The 13,051-nt window shown below is 38.1% G+C and overlaps 1 protein-coding gene across 1 annotated transcript in view; it reads left to right on the top strand.

Annotated features, from left to right (window-relative positions):
• Nucleotides 1–13,051, top strand: part of PLSCR4 (phospholipid scramblase 4) — a 112,160-nt gene that overhangs the window by 69,916 nt on the left and 29,193 nt on the right. The window contains exon 3 of the mRNA XM_010858292.1: nucleotides 197–932. Coding sequence (XP_010856594.1) covers nucleotides 197–932 — 736 coding nt within the window. The remainder of the gene's footprint in view (nucleotides 1–196; nucleotides 933–13,051) is intronic.

A 13,051-nucleotide genomic window follows, 5' to 3' on the forward strand; every position in this document is an offset into this window, starting at 1 on the left:
GACTGTTTTTTTTTTTTCTTTCTTTCCTGGACTCCGAAATCTCTGTCTGGAAGCCCTGCCTCACAGGTTCAAGAAAGTGCCTCTCGGATTACAGGCCGCCGTCGACTTGCTCTTATCTCTATCCTCACCTCACAGGAGAACGGAGACAACTAATATCTTCCTCATTTTCTCCGCCTGGCTTTTTACTTGCTAACAGGCTCCAAGCCGTGGCCGCGCCTCTAAGGACTGCTGGCCCCGGCTGCGGAGCTCCCAGCGCAGGGGCGGGGCGGGGCGGGCACTGCGGGAGGGTCCCTTCCCGCACCCCGCCCCCGGCCCGCGCCCCTCCCCGACAGGACTCTTTGGGTTTTCGTTTCAAAATCCTTCTCTTCCATTTCCCTTTTGCCGACCCACCCCTTTGTCTTCCTCCGCGGATAAAATCAGACCCTGGGCCCGGCGTCCCGGATGCAGAGCGAACGGCTGGCCGGCGGTGAGTGGGGCCGGGCGGACGGAGAGCGGGGTCGCGGGCGCCCAGAGCAGAGGTTCGAGGCCAGCGGACTCGACGGCGCGTGGCGTCCTGGGCTCCATACGCCCCGCGGCGCATCCTCAGGCGGTTTCCGAAGTTTTGGGCCGTCGGGAGGGAGCCATCTCCGGCGCTGGCTGGGGGTCGCTGTCCCACCCCCCCGGGTCTGAAGTCGGCCGCCGTGGCCTTGGGACAGAGGCTTTGTTGGGGAGACGTTCCCTCCTGCGCAGAAGCTGCCCCGCCTCACTGCGCCCCTTTCCTGCGTCTCCTGCGCGGGACTGGGCTCCGCTGGGGTCTCGGGCTGCCCTCCCCGCTGCTCCTCACAGCGCTGGGAACCCAGGTCAGGTCGACTCGCAGGTAAAAGGGTTTGTAGTCACTTCTGGACGTGCTTTTTTGGCAGAGGGACGGGAGAACCCATCACTTTTACATTCAGGTAAACTGGGGGAGAAAGAAATGGCAACCCACTCCACTATTCTTGCCTGGAGGATCCCAGGGACAGAGGAGCCTGGTGGGTTGCAGTCTATGGGGTCGCACAGAGTCGGGCACGACTGAACCGACTTAGCAGCAGCAAACTGGCAGGCTACAGTCCGCGGGGTCACAAAGAGTCAGACAGCTGAGCAACTTCACTTCAAACTGCTGGGGGAGGGGGCTTGCAGGGTCTCGGGGAGCAGTTGCTTTGTTTCTATAGAATAAAACGTTTGTATTTCAAGACTTAGAGTTTTCTTTCGTTTGTTTTTCTGATCGTATCTTCTTTTAGGATCTACAATTTAGTTTTTACTCTTTTGTTGCATGTTTAGTAGGTATCCACTCAAACTAGTACAAGGATGAAGATACTATGCAGTAAGGTTTTCCCACCTTAAAAGGGTAAAGCTTTAGTATTTTTTCTTGGGTGTGACTACGTTAGGAGTAGAAGGATAACCTCCATCTGTCTATCTCGATAAACCTATCGTGGGAAAACTTGGAACACTAGCATCATTTCCAGGAAATTTGGAAAAGCAAAGAATGGTCATGATCATATCCTGTGACGTTGTTGTGTAGGCCAGTGAGGTAGGCAGGAGGACACATTAACATTCTGATTAGAAAAGAAGACACAAAATTAGCCCTTTTTACACATAATGCAGTTGTGTACCTTGAAAGCAACCTAAAATGTCATAAAAAAAATTTAATGAAGTGTCTAATTGCATCTAACTGCAATTTTAAATTTTCAATAGATATTATATATCTAAACTAGAATATAGATTAAAACAAAATAAGCCATTTAATTTGGCGTGAAATAACTTGGAAAATGTATTTTTAAAGAGGCATAAAGCCCTAGAGACATAGATGAAAATATGCTATGTGAGAATGTATAGGTGAAAATATAGTAAAACACATTGTTCTAAAGATATAATTTCTCTGAAAGAACATATAAATTAAACAGCATCATAACCAAATTTGAGGGGGGGGATTGATTTCAAAACAACTGTTCAGCTCAAGTGGAAAAACAACTACATGCCAGGAAGATTTCAATTCCAAGGAAAGTGTACATATGTAAATGTGGATTTTTACTATAAAATAAAGGGTATTATAAAGCTATAATGATTTAAAGGCCGTAGAATAGGTAATAGATCTACCAAACAAGGAAACTGAAGAGACATATAAGAGTAAAAGGAAAGCTTACATTTGATAAGCATACTTCGTAAAGTCAGGGAATGGAGAAGAAACAACATTTAATTGATCATGTAGGACAATTAGGTATTTATTTGGGTAACCTAATAATAAAACTTGAACTTTCCCTCACTTTTAACATAGCAATGAAATGTAGATGATTTAAACAATTTAAGTCTTAAATATATGAAACCTAGAAAAGCTGAATGAGTATTTGTGAGTGTGGCATGTGGGAAAGCATTTTTGAGATTGGTAGAAAAACCTAAAGTCCACGTAGGGACATGATTCTTAACATTTGCAAGAAAAAAAAAAACATACAAATGGCAATTGTTAATAGAAAAAGAGCTAATTTTCTAATATGCCTTGAACTCTCATTAAGGACTGAGGATTCAACAATCCAGTTTGAGAACCGAAAGTATTAACTTACTCAGTGGTGTCCGACTCTTTGCGACCCCATGGACTGTAGCCTGCCAGTCTCCTTTCTCCATGGAATTCTCCAGGCAAGAATACTGGAGTGGGTTGCTATGCCCTTCTCCAGAGGATCTTCTGGACCCAGGGATGGAACACAGGTTTCCCGCATTGCAGGCGGATTCTTTACCATCTGAGAATAAAGAATGTCAATTCAAAGTAAGAGAAACACAAATGACAAGTGGTAGAAAGACCCTCAGCCACGTTAACTATCAGGAAAATGCAGAGTAAGATAGTGTTTGCCTGTTTTGCAGATTTTGAAAGTGTGATAATTCTCTGACAATGTGATGAGAGAAATATACTCTTAGTGGAAATGTATTGATAAAACTTTTTTGTGGTGATAACAAAATTTTCAAATATTCATTCACTTACTGAAATTCATCATGCTCCTTCCTAAGTGTGCAAATAAATATATGTGTCAAAGGTGGTCACAGTAGGATTGTTGTTAGTAGAAAATTTGGGCATAGTTTTGTAACCATTGATTGGAATTTGGTTATATAATTTATTGTACATCTACAATGGATAATAATAGTTTAAAACACCTGTTAGTTCTAAGTGTTCTAAAGTGAAAATATGTCCACAGTATATTATAAATTGAAATGCAAACAGAAACAAACAAGTTGAAACACAGTATGTGTAAATATTTGTATGTCTGGATGTTTATTATATACATGTATGCTTTATCATGGTCTGAAATTGAACCTGCGATAGCTCTGAGGATGAATATATTATATGTATATTCATGTTCTGTTACATGGTTCTGTAATATATACATGTTTATAAATGAAAAATAATATTATAATAGGAAAAATAATAGTAAGGATCCTGAGGGTATAAATGGTAATTTATGTATATAATTCCTTTATGGATATGTTGTCATTCAGTGTAGAAGAAATATATTTTCTATCACAAAGCTTTTCATTTTCTTTGCTCTATTTGCTTTCTCTTTGAATGTTCTCTTTCAGGTTCTTTCTTTGAAAATCCCTTCCTTTATCTGGTTCCTTAGTATTGATTGCTATGATTTCCTATAGGCACACAACTGAAAAGTTGAAAAGTTTTGCCTGAGAGATTTCACAGCCTGTTAACATTTTTATAAACAGAAAACATAGTAATTTTCACACCCTTTTATATTAAAGTAGCATTGTCCTAAAATCACTTTTATAGTACTCGTTCTTCAGGAAGAGAGAGACACTGTCCTTTAAAAAGGAAAGTATTTAAAATTAGACTTCATTTTTGTAGTAGTCTAATTCTCTTTGACTTTTTAGTCAAAAAAAATCTATGGCAAAAATGTAGTAAAAATTAATAATAAAGTTGAGAAAATATTCTTAAAGTTTTAATATTATTCAGATAAATAACCTGAAAATAATTTTAAAAAACTAGCGAACAGTAAAATGGGCACAGGACAAATAGGCAGTTCACAGAAGTGTAACTGAAAGTGAGTTTTCAGCATATAATAAAAACTGCTCGAGATATGGAAAATAAACCTGAAATATTTCACCTTTCAGTTTGCAGTGACAAAACTTTTGATAAAACATAGTGTTAGGAATGTAACACAATTTTGTCTGGTTTGTGAGCTGATTCAGATTCATGGAGAAGAGTTTTACAGTAATATCAAAAATGCTCAAAACTTTAGACAGGCAATTCTGCTTCCAAGGATTTAACACACAAATACACAGAGAAGTATATATAAATTTATTTCGGCATTGTTTGTAATGGCATACAATTGGGAACAGTTTAAATTTTCATCAAATAGCCTGTTGAACTGTGGTGTAGTCATTTAAAAAAAAATAAGGTTATATGAACTGAAGTGTAATCAACATCAAGATATTTTAATAAATGAAAAAGCAAAATAAGAAACAGTATATAGGAAACTGCCATTTGTATTAGAAGGTATCGGATAGTAGAAAATCTGCCTGCAATGCAGGAGACTCAGGTTCTATCCTTGGGTCAGGAAGATCCCCTGGACAAGGGAATGGCAACCTACTCCAGTATTCTTGCCTGAAGAATTCCATGGACAGAGGAGCCTGGTGGGCTGCAGGCCATGGAGTCCCAAAGAGCTGGACACAATTGAGCGACTAATGCACACACACACACATATTTGTGTTTGCCTAGAAAACCTCTTGGAAGACACAAAATGAAATGAGAAATGGGGTATAGGTAGGAGGGATCCTTTTTGTGATGTAAGTATATGTACTTTTGCTGATAATATTTTAAAATGGCTATTTTTGTACATGTAAGATTTCTTAGTATGATTTTATCGTAGGTCCTATGACATCCTGTCTTGTTACAGTTTTTGACACTAGAAGACTAACCAAAAAATGACACAATAATATATTTTCTGGTAATCTTTCAGATATCATGATTGGCATGGTCATGTTTCCTAAAACATCATGATTATGTTACTCTTCTGCTGTTTCTTATACTCCAAGTAACAGAAGCATGCCTCCTCTGAAAATTAAAATAAAGAAGCTTGATATTCTCTTTTAGAAAGTTAAACTAATATGTTTGGTAAAAGTTATATATCAACTGTGACTATCAGTTTGCTCCCGTTTAATCAAATTCTTTTGTTTTAAAATAAAGCCACATAACTAACTTCTTCCTAAAATAAAGGAAATATCCTGTCATAGACTTTTTGTTTGGAAGGAACCATGATGAGACTAAAATAAGAAAAATGTATAAAATATAAAAGCTTAATATACATTGATTAGATTTTGCCAACATTTTCATTTATTCATAATGAAAATAAATAACTGTTTACTATTGTATGACTGATTTCATGCAAATATATAATTAAATATTTATTCCATGTTCTAGATTCCATGTATCTCTGGACACTTAAATTGTGTATTTTATTCCAAAATCACAGACTTAAGTTTATCTTGTTAGTGCAGGCGGGACACTTAAATTGTGTATTTTATTCCAAAATAAAAGACCTAAGTTTATCTTGTTAGTGCAGGCCTCTATAATTGCTTTTTGAGTAAGATTGTTTCTTCATTCCAGTGCATGTAACAGCAACCTATTAAGTTGCCCAAGTATGGAATAGAAATGACTGAATTCTTCACAATTACCAGACTTTAGTCATACTGCACCCACTCAACTATCCAGTCCCCTTGTAATCAAGAAACACATAAAACTAATCATCTCAGTACACCACAGGAGCCAAGACTTTGGTTTCAAATCTATAGAGTATTGTGCTTGAAAGTGTGCATAAACTTTTCATCTTTGGTGAACCTGAGTTCTTTTTAGTTAAAATCATTTTAAGAGAGTAGATTGTCAGTTCTGTTTCTTTTTTTTTTTTTAATTTTATTTTATTTTTAAACTTTACATAATTAGTTTTGCCAAATATCAAAATGAATCCATCACAGGTAAACATGTGCTCCCCATCCTGAACCCTCCTCCCTCCTCCCTCCCCATACCATCCCTCTGGGTCGTCCCAGTGCACTAGCCCCAAGCATCCAGTATCGTGCATTGAACCTGGACTGGCATCTCGTTTCATACATGATATTTTACATGTTTCAATGCCATTCTCCCAAATCTTCCCACCCTCTCCCTCTCCCACAGAGTCCATAAGACTGTTCCATACATCAGTGTCTCTTTTGCTATCTCGTGCACAGGGTTATTGTTATCATCTTTCTAAATTCCATATATATGCGTTAGTATACTGTATTGGTGTTTTTCCTTCTGGCTTACTTCACTCTGTATAATAGGCTCCAGTTTCATCCACCTCATTAGAACTGATTCAAATGAATTCTTTTTAATGGCTGAGTAATACTCCATTGTGTATATGTACCACAGCTTTCTTATCCATTCATCTGCTGATGGATATCTAGGTTGCTTCCATGTCCTGGCTATTATAAACAGTGCTGCAATGAACATTGGGGTACACGTGTCTCTTTCCCTTCTGGTTTCCTCGTGTGTATGCCCAGCAGTGGGATTGCTGGATCATAAGGCAGTTCTATTTCCAGTTTTTTAAGGAATCTCCACACTGTTCTCCATAGTGGCTGTACTAGTTTGCATTCCCACCAACAGTGTAGTTCTGTTTCTCTTTATTTTTTTTCATTTCAGATTATAAATTCTGTTATACGTTTCTTATAGAAAAAAATTTTAAAGGAAACATGATTTGTATTTTCGTATGTCTCTAGATCTTAAATACTTTTTTAAGACAAAACTATCCATGTTATAATTACATGCAGATTATTATAAGCATTTTTATTATTTTGCAAATTATTTCTGACCATATTTTTTAAAGAAATGTGACTTTATAATGTTTCACTATAATGTGTCTTCTTAACTATTGTGCTGGATATTTATGTACTTTTCAGTTACTACTGTTTCACTCTGTACTACTTTTGTGAGAATGAGAATGTATCACTTAAAATCCTACAACAATATTTTGGATTTCTCTTTACCTTTAGAGGAAATTTACTTGGGTTTACAAATGAGGTTTGAGGGGAAAAAAATAGGTATTGTATTAGTAAACTGAAGGTTTAATTGAATTTATTAAGATGATGATTCTTTTAGAAGTGTGCTATTTTTGAGTGAGGGATAGACACATATAGATCTGAATTTGAGGGGGTGTGTGTCAGTGGGAGAGGGGGCAGTGAAGGATATGTCAAAACCACTTGGAAAATGGTTTCAAACCTCATAAACTTTGTGAAAAAGTCTTCTAAAATTAGTGATTCTCAGAGTGAACCAGCAGCATCAGCTCATCCTAAGTCATAGTTGGAATAGTTCCAAATTTCTTTTATATAATTATCCACCTCCTCCTTGAAAATCATCATATTTGATTGCTGAGGTGCAGGACTTTGTGCAAGAAGAAACTTAGGAAATCAATTTGTTCAAACTTTTATACAGGTATACCTTCATTCTTGTCTGGGTATGTTCTGTATGTCACAAGTTCTATGAAATACTCGCATAGTTTTTCTTCAATTTTGACATGATGAATATTTTGTAATTTTACACTAATGAGTACAAACTGTTATATTATTTGGGTAATATATGTACCAAATTTGACTTTCTTAAATATTCTTGATAAGAGTGGAGTGTTTAAGACAAAGATATATCTACATTCATTTTGAAAGTAGTAACATCAAATGATGAGTTAATATTTGGAAAATCCTTGTAGAAGCACTGCATATCCTCTTAATGCTTTTGAAAGTTTCTGCTAAGTACTCTTGAATAGTATTGTAACAAAAAAATTTAAAAATACACTTGATTTAATGTCATAATCTAAAAATATTTATTTAAAAATATCTTTAACAACTTGATCCAATTTAAAAATCTACACAGAATATCCTCTTTAGGTTTGTCTACAGAAGGTGTTAATTTTCATTTCAAATGTAATGTCTTATTTGTTTTTGAGTTATTTTAATGTTGGAAGTTGATGTACTTATAAAGGTGTTGAAAGAAGTTTTCCCAGTGGAAAAGAAGTAAAACATCTGCACATTTGATCATGTCCCTGTTTCAGGGCATCATTTTTTTAGTTGTTTATAATAGGTACATAAATATATGTTTCTGTACTTGAATAATTAAATATGCACAGTAGAAATGATATTTAATTCCTTTACTTAAAAATTGTATTTTTACCCCCAACATGAGGGAATAGAGAAAATGAGAAAATGTTGGGGAATTCTGTAACTCTTACTGAGCTGTAGGGATTCCTCTTTCCTTCTGCTTTAGCCAGGATGGCAGGACTTCCCTGGACTCTGTCCACTTGGCAACTGCTACTGTGTGTCAGGCTGCGTTGAAATAGTATTACGTCAGGAATACCAGAGAAAAATTAGGAAACTGATTCTGGTTGGAGAGTGTTTCCCGTTATGCTCGTCCTCTCCCAGGCTTGAATGCCCAATCATTCTGTCTAAATTAACGACATACACCAGTATGTTTACTGAATCTGACCCAGATCTGGAACATGTGACCTCTGAAGAATTTTTTTCCTCTGGGTTCATGGATCATTTCTCTCCTAATTATACACATATTTCAAAAACCTTACAAAAGGGAAGTTGAAAGGGAGCTCAGTAGAGGAGCCTGTTTTCATTTTAGAGGGAGGGTACAGTAATCAGTGAGTTGCAGAAAGTAATTTTCAGTCCATTTAGAATATTAACCTGGCCTCTGATGATGGTTTTGAACAACCCTTTGCCCAGTTTATAGAACTGTGACCTTAATTGGATTATTTAAACTCAAGGGCTTCTCTTTCCTTACCTATGTAATGAAAATTACAATCCATTTCAAGCAATGTATGCAAAGTTCCTAAAATCTCATAGATAATTAGTAGTTATTATCTAAAATTGAAACCCAATGACACTATTTTATGTATATTGTATTAGTTCATTTGGGGGATTAATTAGCTCTTAATAGCGTACTGCTGCTTAAAAAATGCTTTAAATATTCTCTAAAAAATATTAAAATTTTTCACTTAAAAATCCAATTTTCTATTTGGCCTCATTCAAGATATTTTTGCTTCCCTGCTGGCTCGGTCAGTAAAGACTCCACCTGCAATGCAGGAGACCTGGGTTCAATCCCTGGGTTGGGAAGATCCCCTGGAGAAGGGAATGGCTACCCACCCCAATAATCTTGCCTGGAGAATCCCCCTGGACAAAGGAGCCCGGCAGGTTACAGTCCATGGGGTCGCAAAGAGTCAGACATGACTGAGCGACTTAAGCACACATATAAGATATGTTTAAATTGAAGTGTAAAAACAGTTATTTGCTTGAGAATTTAGAAACATGACTTGTTTACCTAGGCTTCTCTGGGTACATATTTACATATATAAATATGTGTATAACAGGTAAACAGTTTATATGTCATGTGTTTGGTATATAAAATACATATTTAGTATATATAAATAATTTAACATAGTTACACTACATATAAGGTTGTAGAAATAGTATGTGGTCAAGAGAATTACATTAGTAATTTATATGATGAGCACAAAAATATAATACTATAGACAATACAAAAGTGACAAAAATGTAAAAATTTAGGGGAGCTGAAAGTGAAAGTGGAGAGTGAAAAAGCTGGCTTAAAGCTCAACATTCAGAAAACGAAGATCATGGCATCCGGTCCCACCACTTCATGGGAAATAGATGGGGAAACAGTGGAAACAATGTCAGACTTTATTTTTCTGGGCTCCAAAATCACTACAGATGGTGACTGCAGCCATGAAATTAAAAGACGCTTACTCCTTGGAAGGAAGGTTATGACCAACCTAGATAGCATATTTAAAAGCAGAGACATTACTCTGCCAACAAAGGTTCATCTAGTCAAGTCTATGGTTTTTCCAGTGGTCATGTATGGATGTGAGAGTTGGACTGTGAAGAAGGCTGAGCGCTGAAGAATTGATGCTTTTGAACTGTGGTGTTGGAGAAGACTCTTGAGAGTCCCTTGGACTGCAAGGAGATCCAACCAGTCCATTCTGAAGGAGATCAGCCCTGGGATTTCTTTGGAAGGAATGATGCTAAAGCTGAAACTCCAGTACTTTGGCCACCTCATGAGAAGAGTTGACTCATTGGAAAAGACTCTGATGCTGGGAGGGATTGGGGACAGGAGGAGAAGGGGACGACAGAGGATGAGATGGCTGGATGGCATCACTGACTCGATGGCCGTGAGTCTGAGTGAACTCTGGAAGTTGGTGATGGACAGGGAGGCCTGGCGTGCTGCGATTCATGGGGTCCCAAAGAGTCGGACATGACTGAGTGACTGATCTGATCGAATCTGATCTCCATGTGAGTCAACTAACAATCAAAAAGCTTTTAAAGAAAGGAAATTTTAGAATATGCAACCTCCTTTTTTTTTTTTTCCAGAGAAACTGATTTGTAAAGTGCATATATCCTATAATCCTTCACGATCCAGGATCTGTCTCTGCTCAGTCGTGTCCGACTCCTTGCAACACCATGGACTGTAGCCCGCCAGGCTCCTCTATCCATGGGATTTCCCAGGCAGAATACTGGAGCAGGTAGCCATCCCTTTCTCCCGGGAATCTTCCCAACCCAGGAATGGAACCTGCATCTCCAGCTTGGCAAGTGGATTCTTTACCCCTGTACCACCTGGGAAGCTCATCTTCTTCCTGAGCTCTATTTACATCTCAAGAAATCTTGCTGCAGAATTCTGTTGTAAAATGAATTCTTCACCTTCTTCATTCCATTTACTAAAATACATAAACTGACTCAGTTTAAAATGTACAGCGAACATTTTTATTATCCATGGTAACATTACATATGAATTAGTCTCTATAATCCACAAAACTTTTGCTCAGCCAAGAGATTAATATAAATGTATCACCATTACTGTAAAAACATTCTAAAAGCCAGACCCACCCAATTAAAATGAATTTTATATTCTGAAGAGTAGCATATCTGAATTAGTTGTTTTTGCTTTATGATTTTATTGTCTGTCACCAGAATGCTGTGCCTTACAGAAACAAAAAGCTCATTGAATAGTACATACAGTTGACCCTTAAACAACACAGGTTTGAACAGTGAGGATCCACTTACATGCAAAATTTTTTCACTAAATAAGAACTATAGTAGTGCATGATTGGAAGTTAATTGAATCCAAGGACAAACGTGAACCAGGGACAAAAGGACAAACTATAAAGTTATAGGTGGATTTTGGACTGCTGAGGGTCAGCACCTTGAGTCCTCATTGTCAGAGTCAGCTGTATTGTTCTACTTTCAGCTCTGTCCCACCTCAAAAATAAATATTGAAGAGTTTTGGTGTGGAGGAAAAGCAGGTAGGTGCACTGGGTAAAAGAAAGGCTCAGGCAAAATAGTAACATGGTCTAGCCTCGGGAACTGGATTGCCAGTCTGATTCTGCCTGAACTTCTTATTAACTGTACAGTGTTGGAGAAAAGTGAAAGTGTTAGTCATGTAATTGTGTCCGACTCTTTATGACCCCATGGACTGTAGCCTACGAGACTCCTCTGTTCATGGAACTCTCCAGGCAAGAATACTGTCGTGGGTTGTCATTTTCTTCTCCAGGGGATCGTCCCAACCCAGAGATTGAACCCAGGTCGCCGAAGTTGCAGGTAGACTCTTTACAGACTGAGCCACCAGGGAAGATACAAAGAAAGAAAGTGAAAAGGCTTGGAGAATATCCCTTTAAAAGAAAAAAAAAAGAAGTTTATTTATTTATTTTTGGCTCTGCTGGGTCTTCGTTGCTTCATGGCTCTTCTTTAGTTTCAGGGAGTGGGACTACTCTCGCTATGGTCCCTGGGCTTCTCACTGTAGTGACTTCAGTTGCGGAGCACGGGCCCATGGGCTCTAGGGCTGTCCAGCTTCAGTAGTTACAGCACGCGGGCTCTGTAGTTTTGCCTCCTGGGCTCTAGAGCACAGGCTCAGGAGTCGTGTGACACACGCTTAGTTGCTCTGTGGCATGTCAGATCTTCCTGGACCCAGGACTAAACTCGTGTCTCCTGGATCGGCAGGTGATTCTTTACCACCGAGCCCCCAGGGAAGCCTGGAGAAGAGCCTTTTTAATAACATGTCTGTGCCACAGGTTTTCACCTCTATTTTAGTATCTCTTCTATAAAGCTTTCTATGAAAATACTATTTGTAAACTTCCTATGAAGATGTTTTTAAAGTATTTTTTTGAATACAAGTTAAAGATAGAAAGGGATCAACAGTAGTGGGTGATCTGATTTGATATATTGGCTACACAAATAATAATCAGTTTTGGGGCTTCCAGTCCTTTTCATCCGTCAATATAAAGTTAAGAAATGTAAAAAAAAAGAGAAAGCAAAAGAACACATAATACATCTAGTGAATTTACTGCAAGAATCTAGTTAAACCCTAAATGTATATGATTTGGGGTGGATCAGAGGCCATATTTCTGGATGTCTCTGTCAAGTATGATTTGAACTAATTTGTTTTCAGCAGTGATTTCAAGGAGGCTACCCCTAAACATGTGTGTTTAGATTTTCTTTCTTTCAAAACAGTAGTTACCCAGCTATTACAATATTCAATCCAGAATCCACAGGTTAGCTAAATCAGAGACAATGCAGCTGTTGCTTTTAAACCTCCAATACGGGGCTGTTTCTCTAGGCAGCCATCAAATTTACACTTGTCTTTATTTTGCTTTGTTTGAATAAATTAATAGTAGTTTAATATGACGTGGGGTCTTCCCCAGTGGCTTAGGAGCAGTAAGTATTTAAAGGGTCACTTACAAAAGGAAGCATTAACAATTCTTTTGAATATAAGTAAAAGTTCCTGAGTACTTACTATTTTGTAATACATTTGAATTCAGTTCAGTTTAGTTGCTCAGTCGTGTTCGACTCTTTGCGACCCCATGAATTGCAGCATGCCAGGCCTCCCTGTCCATCCCCAACTCCGGAGTTCACTCAAACTCATGTCCATCGAGTTGGTGATGCCATCCAGCCGTCTCATCCTCTGTCGTCCCCTTCTCTTCCTGCCCCCAATCCCTCCCAGCATCAGAGTCTT

The sequence above is a fragment of the Bison bison genome, unplaced genomic scaffold (genome assembly GCF_000754665.1).
Source record: "Bison bison bison isolate TAMUID 2011002044 unplaced genomic scaffold, Bison_UMD1.0 scf7180017864384, whole genome shotgun sequence".
In the NCBI taxonomy this organism is placed as follows: Eukaryota; Metazoa; Chordata; class Mammalia; order Artiodactyla; family Bovidae; genus Bison; species Bison bison.